Source organism: Ochotona princeps, chromosome 18, assembly GCF_030435755.1.
Source record: "Ochotona princeps isolate mOchPri1 chromosome 18, mOchPri1.hap1, whole genome shotgun sequence".
Classification (NCBI taxonomy): domain Eukaryota; kingdom Metazoa; phylum Chordata; class Mammalia; order Lagomorpha; family Ochotonidae; genus Ochotona; species Ochotona princeps.
This window is the reverse complement of record NC_080849.1, coordinates 29,405,310-29,415,608: the sequence shown is the minus strand read 5'-3', so window position 1 is coordinate 29,415,608 and position 10,299 is coordinate 29,405,310. Positions and strand designations below refer to the sequence as shown.

At 50.1% G+C, this 10,299-nt stretch overlaps 1 protein-coding gene across 3 annotated transcripts in view; it reads left to right on the top strand.

Moving 5' to 3' along the window:
- Window positions 1–670: 670 nt before the first annotated feature.
- The window catches only part of FHOD3 (formin homology 2 domain containing 3), a 434,575-nt gene continuing 424,946 nt past the window's right edge, over window positions 671–10,299 (top strand). For all 3 annotated transcript variants that reach the window (XM_058676902.1, XM_058676901.1, XM_058676900.1), the window contains exon 1: window positions 671–985. In XM_058676902.1, the coding sequence (XP_058532885.1) occupies window positions 821–985 (165 nt within the window). In that variant the 5' untranslated portion in view covers window positions 671–820. The remainder of the gene's footprint in view (window positions 986–10,299) is intronic.

Here is a 10,299-nt window from a genome sequence, read left to right as displayed (position 1 = left end):
GGGTCGCGGCTACGCGGAGGCTCAGGCGGCGAGCTCTTGGGGTGCCGCAACCGGGTCCCTAAGACTCGCCGGGTGCCTCCCCCCACAGGCCGGCTTCTTGGCCAACAGCTGCCGGCTGGGCTCCTCGCCTCAATCTCGTCCTTGCCAGCGTCTTTCTCCCCGCGGGAAACCTCCCTGTCACCCTCTCCTGGGCTCCCGGTAGCGGCTCCCATCCCATTTTGCCTCCGCTGCCTGGGACCGGCGCCCTGGTCTTCGGGTGCCTGCTGGGGTCTTCTGAATCCGGGCAGCCAGCAGCCCGGGCCGCCAGCTCCGCCTTCGGCGGGAGAGGGCTGTGCCCTCTGCCAGGTGGGGAAGGAACCAGAGGGCGGCCCGGTCTCCCCTTCGCTTCCAAGCTGCTTCCCTCCGCTCCTGTGGGCGGCTGCTCGGCCTGGGGCCGCGGGGCGCACGTGCGGCCGGCTCGGCGCGCTGGACCTTCCGGGCCGCTTGGGCGCAAGGCTGCGATCGCCGCGCGAGCCGCTCGCCTCTGCCCTGTCCTGCCGGCTGTTGCGGCTGGCGAGGGCAGCCGGGTCCGCGTCCGGGGAACGGAGGAGGGGAGGAGCCGGGTGGGGGGAGAGGGTAGGAGGCGGGGGGCGCCCGGCGGCCCCGCCCCCGGCCCGCCCCCGCGGCCGGAGCCCGGGCTGCAGCCCGGCACGCCGTAGCCGGAGAACCCGCGAGCCAGCGAGCGGCGGCTGCGGCCTCCCCTGCGCACTGCGATCCCGGCCGTCCGAGCCGGCGGCCCCGCTCATCCGGGGGCCCGCGCCCCCCGCGGCAGGGATGCATCATGGCCACGCTGGCTTGCCGGGTGCAGTTCTTGGACGACACGGACCCCTTCAACAGCACCAACTTCCCCGAGCCCAGCCGGCCGCCGCTGTTCACGTTCCGCGAGGACCTCGCTCTCGGCACCCAGCTGGCCGGGGTCCATCGGCTGCTGCGGGCGCCGCACAAGGTACGACCCAGCGGGGCAACACGGCCCCCCTCCACCCTTAGCTGAGCGCAGTCCCCTGTGGTGGGGTTACTGCTGGAGGGCTTGGCTGGGCGCGGTCCCCCGGGGTGAGAAGGGGACAAGCACCCCATGGTAGTTCCCGCTCCTAGTGAGGTGTAGGGACCCCCGGAGGCTCCCGCTGCCTGGCGCAGGACCCTCCCGGATCGGCTAGCAGCATAGCTCCGCGCTCCCGCAGGGAGCCGAAGGCGGGCGCGGCGGAGCAGGTGCCTTGCCCGCCCGAGGCGGGATGGAGGAGGCTTCCCGGGGCTCCGCGCCGTTAGTTCTGCGGGGTGGGCGGGGTGGGATTCCGACGCGGGCACTAGGTCCAGGCACCCGAGGCGGGCGGCGAGAGCGGAGCAAGAAGCAGCTTCGGCCCAGCGAGCCTCTGGTGCCTGGAGGATAGCCTTGAGCGACGCGCGGGACTCAAAAAAAAAAAAAAAAAAAAAAAATCGGAGGCCTCCGGGGCGCTACGGGCGGCCGCGCGACCCTCGCTACAAAGCGCGCTGCTGGGGGACATGGTCCGCTCCTCCCCCGCGGGCTCGGGGAGGCCGCCGGCCGCGCGCTGTGGTGGCGCTCGCCGCGCCTCCTCTTTCTTCGGGTAAGCAGGTGGCCTTGAGAACCTGGAGGAGCGAGCGATGGCTGGGGGAGGAGGGGCGGGGGGCGCCGAGGGGCGGCGCGCGCACAAAGCCGCGGCCTCGCAGCCCCCAATGAGTGTCCCCTGGGAAGAATGGCTTCTCAGTCCACCCGTTAGAGTTTTTTTTTTTTTTAACCCTTTGAAGGAGGACAAGCGCCTGGTGAAATGTTGGTTGTAAAGAGCTGGGTGTTGAAAGCTGATCATTTAGTTCAACAGAAAAACCCTTTCCTCCTGTTTAAAGGAGAGCCACCTGGAAGAAAAACCTCCTGGTGGATTTTCTGCGCAAACTCTGTATCAGGCCTTGGGGGCGGTGTATTCCTTGATCATCAACATCAGCAAACGTTTGCAAGAGGCCATTCTTCAGGCCTGACCCGTAAAAACAATTGATTTTTAAAAATTCTTCACGTTTTTGTTCACCTGCTTTGGCAGTAGAGGAAACAAAAGCAAAGAACGTTGGCAGTAATGCATCCCCCTCCTTAATTAATGCCCATCTTAATTAGCTACCTGTGTCGAGAAGAGAGGAATGGGGCAGCTGCAGCTTCTTCTGTCCGTGTAGGTGCTAGTGGACAGGCTCACTGTACCTGGAAATCTTTCGGTCCATTGTTGTGTGTGGGCCTGGGGGACACAGGGACAACATAGTGTCCTTTGGGTGCAGCATGTCGGAGTGACTCTTGTAAATTACTTTTCTTCTGTATCCAGGGATGCAGTTAGAAGTTTTCAGAGGGCTTCTTCCACAGAGTGATTACTCCATTCATGATGGTCTCTGATTACAGTGATCTTTTGTTGCAACCACAGGAGACATAATTGTGGCCCTGTGACCTTGACGTGGTTTCCTTGGGTTTCAAACCCTATATGCATGGGTTGATCTTTCAAGCTGGGAGCTGAAGTAAGTGTGTGTGTGTGTGTTTCCCTGGAACAAGCCCCAGCCTTGGCCGATCCATGTTCCTGGGCTGCTCTGACCAGAAGCCATAGCATGCGAGTTGCTGGTTGTCTCACCAGGTTTCTGTAAAGCAGCACTGAGGGCATGTACTTTCACGCTATAGGTATACATTCATGTCTTTAAGATGGTGGTTACTTCTCAGCAGAGAATCTTCAAATTGGAACCTCTGCCTCCCACCCTGCGATGCCAAGAGCTTAGTGAATTCTGAGCCCTGAGCAGGCAGTATGGATTCTATTGGGGTGCTTGGAGCATGAACTCCCTTAACACTGCAAACCTCCAAAAGGAGGGACTCAATCCTGCTTTTGAGATGAGGAAGTTGAGGCAGAGAGCAATTAGATAACTCTCGTGGGGTTGGAGAGCTGAGACTTGAATGCTTGCTGTTCTGCTCTCTGGGCCAATTGCATGGCTGCGCCACAAGCCAAGGCCTCCTAACCATGCTCTTGGCCAGTTCACCCAGTCGCCTTCTTGTGCCAGGTGTTTCTTGGCCTTAGGGGCAGGTGAATGTTGCAAACATGACTAAGAGCCTTGCAGAATTCCTGGCCGGAGGTGGGCATAGAGAGTTTCCAACCTTGCTGGTGTGGGAGTAGGTGAGTTATCCCAAGAGCCTGTTGCCTGTAGGCCTGCCAGAAACATAGGGGACTTGCTTCTCCCTGGTTCTGTGGAGTCAGAGCTTGGCGAGAGGGAAAGTTCCTTGGGGAGATGGGTGGGGCATTGTGGGTGGTAGAAAGGAGTGCAGGAACTTAGAGGTGGAGCCTGTGGATGCTGCCAAGTATCCTGGGCTGGCTTGTGCACTCAAGTCCCCTGGGGAGTTACCCTTGAATGGGAGTAGATCACACATATGCTAAAATGGTCAGGGCAGAAGTCTGCAGGTGGACGGGTTTTTACCAAGTGAACACACCTGCATAACCAGCCCTGTGCTGGAACCCACCGCCCCCGCAAAGGAGCCTACATTTTTAAGCTCCCCTTGGGATTTTTCTGGGCTGGGGACCTTTGCACTGAATGACCTCCCAGGCCATTCTGGCTGAAACATGAGTCTGGACATTTTCCCATAACCTGATGATGTATTAATGCAGCCCGTATTTGCTGACTCCATTAGAAGTTGTCCATTTAGCAAAACTCTTGTTTGGGGCAAAAACCAGTATCTTATGCTTTATCTCCACCTCCACCCCCCCATCTCTTCAATTTGGTAAATTGCAGAATAAAACAAAACAAAACAAAACTTTTCATGGTGGTTCCAGGGAGGATGTTAGAAACAGCATGAGTTTGGTGACAAAGATCGAAACAGGTGCCCTGGCTTCATCAGGGAACTCTCACCTGAGTGGCTGGATGTTTGCAAGTAAGTAAGAAAAACCTTTTGTCCTTGTTTTCAAGTGAGGCATCAGTAGGTGTTTATTCCTGGCTAAGCATTTTCAAACAAAAAAGGTAATTGTGGAACTTCTCACTTAGAAAACTGCATGAAAGTGAATAGAATCACAGATGTTTTGAAGTTTAACATGTGTTGGATTGATTGACATCAAAAGCATGTAAGGACTTTAGGATTTTTTAATCCCTTTGATAGACAAAACTGGAGTGATAGAATATTTTCATAACAAAAGTAATGTCTAGTGTACATGTCAGAGTGGCAATTATGATGTACTGCTTTATTCAGGAAACGTTTTATTAACAACTGTGGACTGAACAGAGTGGAGTTATAGCAAGTTCCACACACTTGCTTGAACCAGAGACTGTCCTAGCCACATGTCATCTCATTAAGCTCGTGCTCCCCACTCCTTCCCCGTCACTGGAAACAGGTCCTGCTCTGTCACCTTTCATAGCAGGAGAGATCAGAACCAAAAGGAAGTCACTTGGTTGTTCTAGTGCAAAGCTGACAGCAGGTCTAGGCTCTGAATTCCATGCCGGTGTCCTGGTTGTTCTCCCTGCAGGAAGTCTGTCCATGTTCCAGCCCATCCCCAGTCTGAGAGGCACTGGCCTTTGACACATCAGTTCACTCCTTCATCACTACCTGGCATTTGCCTGTTGACCTCACTGCCCTAGCTGTCCCATCTGTAGATATTACACTTGATCCTAACCAAAAGGCTGAGAAGCACTTGTCCCATGGGTAAAATCAGCACTTGCAGTGAGGATTCCATTCTCACTACTTCAGGTGTGGGTTGAGTATGCTCTGAGCCCTTTCTGGAATGCATATTCTCAGGCCTGCTGATTCTGAACATGCCTTTTCCCAAGAGGTCCTGAGGACTGCTGTTCACACGGGGGTCTGAACCAACAGGTCATGGTTGAGGTGGTGGGCGTTAGGTCAGGCTCTCAGTTCCTGGGGTCTGCACTGTTTCTCCTCTTCCAAGGCACCTTTCTTGGTCGTGAAGTCCTGGCTGTCCAGTTCTCCAGGACTGTTCTGTAGAAGCTAAGCAGTGCTAAGACAGGGTGTGCAGTAAGTTGATTGATTGGTGTTAGTTTTAGAACACAAATCCACTGGTATTATTGCATTAATGAATTTCTACCTTAATCCTCTTAAAGGACACATCTGTTTGTGACATTACATTAAGATTTTTCCAAGGTGACATCATTGGTCAACTTGACAAGTGTGTTGTATTGCTGTATCTTAGGACAGCAGTGGTTAGGACTGTTGTCTGGACTGCTAAGAGTGTCTCCCTACCGGCAACACTGAAGCTGATTCCATCATAATTAGCTCAGTTGGTTGGAGCCTGGCTATTGAGATCAGGATCATGGGATTGAACCCTTCATGGGTCACTTGGCTTTGGTTCATGCATGGCCACAGACCACATCGGTAACCCTGCCCGACACCCGGCAGGTGCTGTCGGGGCTCTTTGCAAGGCTCCGGCTTGGGATGTGCTGGCAGCAGTGTCTGGGGGAGAGGGGCTTCCATGCATGAATTGGTGTTGGGGATTTCCCAGAGCCCTCAATGTATATCTCCGTGCATGTCCACCACTATGCTGCAGATAGAATTCTCAGTGAATAGATGTGGAAACAGGCACAGAAAAGCTAAGCAGGTTGGCAAAAGCCATGCTGCTGAAAGAGAAGGAGTGGAAATTTAAAGTCAAAGTTTTTCTTGTGTTGTCCCCAAATCTGCAGCTCACTGTGTCCCGTTATTAGAAAAAACTATGGCCGTCTGTGAGTAGGGCTGGGGTGAGTGCATGGCGCCTGCCTGTCACTGGCAGCTGCCTGTCACTGGACTGAGATTTAAATGGTGGTGTTCCGGCAAGTCCTCCCAGGATTGATGCTTTGTGAGTCTGTGCTTTTGCTCTCCTTTGCACCTCCTGAGTCTGCTGTGTTGGTTGGCAACTTTGTAAGTGACGAACATACTGAGGCCCACTCGGAAGCATCCTGCCCGTCTTCCCCCGACACCTCCTTTCTGCTCCAGGGTTCTTCATTTCTCTTTGAAGATGGAACTTTGCAGCACTGGGGGACTTTTCTACCTTCAGATGGAAGGTGGCCACTGCTTCTGGCAACCTCTGCCACCCTTTCTCCTGGTACCGCTCCTGCTCCCTAAGGGTGGCTTAGGAAGGTCCCTGAGTGAAAACTGACTTTCTTATCATGGTAGCTGGGGCCATCTCTGCAGGTTGTTTCTGTGACCCTGAGTTCATCAGTATTTGCTTTTTAACAGAATCCATCAGACTTTTTGTGAGGAGGGAGGCTGGTAAAGACAGGGAAATGATTTTGGGCATTATTATGAACTAAGAAAGAATGGGGAAAAATTAATTTACAGTGACTGCTGAGCCTCAACCACAAGGATGCAATCAGCAAAATTCAGACTGTGAGAAGTGGTCATTTCTCGAACCAACAAATTGCAAAGAAGAAAAAGATGCAAAGAACTCTTAGTTGAAAAGAGATAGTTGTAAAGTGTGACTCTCATTGAATACTAATTCATACACACATATTGAAATCGCTTGGAGAACTTGAATAGAGACTGAGAATTTGATGTTGAAATGATTAATTTTGACACATGATCGTGGTATGTTGGTCATGTTTAAATGACTTTATGTCTTTTAGAAACACATGCTGAAATATTTACAGGTGAATTTATACGATGTCTGGAATTTGCATTGAAAGAATCCAGATGAGGAGGGAGTAGGCGGATCAGTGTCATTTCTCTTATGGAAAATGACCATGAGTTTAAGCCGGGCTGGAGGAGAGATCATACAGTGTTTTCTGTACTTCGACAAAGGTTAAATTTTTTGGTTGCTTTCTAAAAAATGTTCCTTTATTTTTATTGGAAAGGCAGATTTAGAGAGAAAGAAAGAAATAAAGATAGATCTTCCACCTGCTGGTTCACTTCCCAGTTGGGCACAATGGCTGGAGCCGAGTCGTTCCAAAGCCATGAGTCAGAAGCTTCTTGCGGGTCTTCCATATGGGTTCCAAGGCTTTGGGCCATCCTCAACTGCTTTCTGAGGGCACAAGCAGGGAGCTGGATGGGAAGTAGAGCAGCTGGTACATGAACCACCACCCGTATAGGATTCTGGTCCATGCTAGATGAGGATTTAGCCGCTAGGCCATTGCGCCAGGTCCTTTTTGTGGCTTGAAACTAAACAATTAGGCTGTGAGCTTCAGCATTCGCTTTGGGATCAGGGCTCTTCCCTGCAGAGCCACTGTGTCTTGGGCCTGACTATAGAACTATCAGAGAGGTTCATGTCACGCCTCAGTGACCCGCGTCCTCCCCTGTGGTGGTCATGATCTCCCTAGGATCTTAGAAAAGTGAGTATGGGGGAGGGACACCAGTCTTTGATGCTCAGAGTATCTTTCTAGGATTAGTTGGTTCCTGAGAGGAAATTAGCAAGTGTCAGTTGCACCAGCTGTTGGTTTAGTAACGGATATGCTAAGGTGGTGATGGATGTATTGGTATATGGAATTACATTTTGCTCACTAAGATGTTGTTAATAAGGTGATAGTAAATGATGATAGAAAGCCGCTCACTCCCCAGTGGCTGTCAGGGCCTGGACATGCGCACCTGGCCTCACCAGGGTCTTGTCTGACTGCACATGCGCCAGCTCTTTCTATAGTGTGCTTCAGAAGAGGTTCCAGGAAGTAGTGGTGATGCTACTGTGAGTTTGAACATGGAAGTGGATTATATACCTTAGCTCTCTCACTATTGTGCTTAATTTTTAAACTTTTATGGGCAGATTGACCCATTTGAGAATTAATTATTAAGGAGGTAGGGACAATCATTGTTTTTGGGAAAATAATTACCATGCATTAAGAAGAGTGTGAGGGTACTTCAGAAAGTTCATGGAAAGTGGAATTAAAAGATAATTGTGGTGTGGATTCCTTTTGAAATTCATGTGTGGTTTTTTTCATAGTATGTCCTTTTGTCCAGTTTTTCGAAGACCCTTGTATGTATAGAGGTCAAACTTTTGGATACCAAAATAAGCTTACATTTTAATTCTATCTTCCGTTAGCTTTTTGAAATATTCTTCACTATACCCCCAAATTTTTTTATTTCTAGCAACACACATCATCAAATGAAATCCACATTGTTGCTGTTTATAACATGGGAGCATAATTCTTCACTAGTTGGTTTTGTAAGTTTGAAGTTAAATGTTAGGCTGCAAGGGAAAATGTTTAGTTTATTGTTAAAAGTGTCAAAAGTTTTGAACAAGGGAAAATGCTAAAACAACTTTTGGTTCAATATAGAACTGTGCCCTAGATTTTGGCAAAAAAAGCAAGTTTCGTTTCTTGAATACTTTCTTGAATATTTTTAGCATTCTGGAAAAGAAGTAAGCCAAGAAGGAAGCTTCTTTGTTGTTGATAAACTAACTTTTATAGCTGGCAATGAAACGTCAGGGTCTTCATCAAGAGTTGTGTGACAAGCCTGGTGCTTTTAGCTTTCAGAACAGAATAGAACAGAAGTAATTTCTTTCTGTTTTTATTTATGAGAGAGAGAGGAGTAATCTCCCATCATTGTCCAAATGCACTGAAACCCAGCCATTCCACCATGGGATGTGGGTATCTCAGCCAACATCTAAGCGACTATGCCAGATGCCTGTCCCTGAGGCACTTTGTGACTGGCTCATCAGATCCAAAGACTGGCTCGGGGGTTTTAGCAAATTAGTTGATGGGCAGATACTCTTTGCTTGAGTATCTATGCCCTGACATGTTTAAAGCAGGTGAATACCCAGAGCTGAGTGCTTGGAGGAGGAGGAGAGTCTTGGTTAAACCAGATTCGCTCACAGTGCTGTGTCTATTCCCTGGCCATTGCTTTAACTAAAGAAGTTTATACCATTGTGGGGCTGGTGCCATGGCACGGTAGGCTAAGCCTCTGCCTGTGGCACTGACAATTCATGGGCACTGATTTGAGTCATGGCTGCTCCATTTCTGATTCACCTGGAAAAGCAGCAGAGAATGGCCCAAGTCCTTGGGCACCTGCATCTGTGTGGGAGACCTGGAGAAAGCTCCTGGCTCCTGGTTTTAGGTTGGCTCAACTCTAGCTGTTGTGACCATTTAGGAGTGAATCAGGGATAGAAGATCTTTGTTTCTCCTTCTATCTTTAAATCTACCTTTCAAATAAAAATAAATAAAATATTAAGAAAACAAGTTTATACCATTGCAGTTTGTATCATGTAAGCACTATTAAATCAGCTGAGTCAGATTGAAGCTGGGGAACCGAGAACTCAATCCATATCTCCCGTTGTGGTTGGCACAGACTCTTACCTTGAGTCATCATCATCTGTTGCCTCCCAGGATCTGCATTAGCAGCAAGCTGGAGTTAAGTGCCACAGTTGGGACCATGATCCAGGCACTCCAGTGTGGGGGTGAAGGTTACAAACCTGTTCCTAAACTTTTTTGGACCTTTGCATGGTTAAGGACACACTGTGAAGCCCTGGCTTTATGGCTGTTGCCTGCAAGCAGTAGAAGGCTGTATTTGGGAGTCATGGCTGTGGTGGTCTTCTGATTTCATCACAGAAGCCACATACATGCAACTTGAAAGGGATCTCCTGGAGAGCAGCTGATGGAGGATGGGAGAGGGTGGGGGGCTTGTGTCAGAGGGCCTGGGCCGGATGTTCTTCAGTACTGCCTCCATGCCACATTACCTCCCCAGGCTTGAAAGTCTCTGCTGCTTTGCCTGTCGGTGTGTTTGTGTTGTAATGTCAATTCTAAAATGTGTATTTATTTTAACTTTGTGTGTGTGTGAGAGAGAGAGAGAGAGAGAAGGAGAGAGAGAGAGAGAGAGAGAGAGAGAGAGAGAGAGAGAGAGAGAACCTCCCATCTATGAAACCAGACATAAGGAAATAACCGGGAACTCTGCATAGGTGGTGGTAACCCAAATGCTTGAACCATCACCTACTGCCGTCTGGACTGCACATTAGCAGGAAACTGGATTGGAAGTGCAGGTGGACTTGCTCCCAGAATGCCCCAGTGCCTGCTCTGACACTGTGCTTTCTTGTTGTCATTTATACTTTTTTTCTGAAAGGTTAAGGTGTCTTCCTTGCCTAGAGGATAGTCATTCTTAGGAAAAGAAGACAAGTTTAGAGAGCAACTGATGTGGTCCATTTGACCGGATTAAAAAAAGACTTAATTTTTATTGGAAAGGCTAATCATTTACAGAGAGAAGAGGCAGAGAGAAAGATTTCCCATCTTCTGGTTCACTCCCCAAGTGGTTGCAATGGGCAGAGCTGATCTGATCTGATCTGAAGCCAGGAGCCTCTTCTGGGTCTCCTACATGGGCACAGGATCCCAAGGCTTTGGACCATCCTC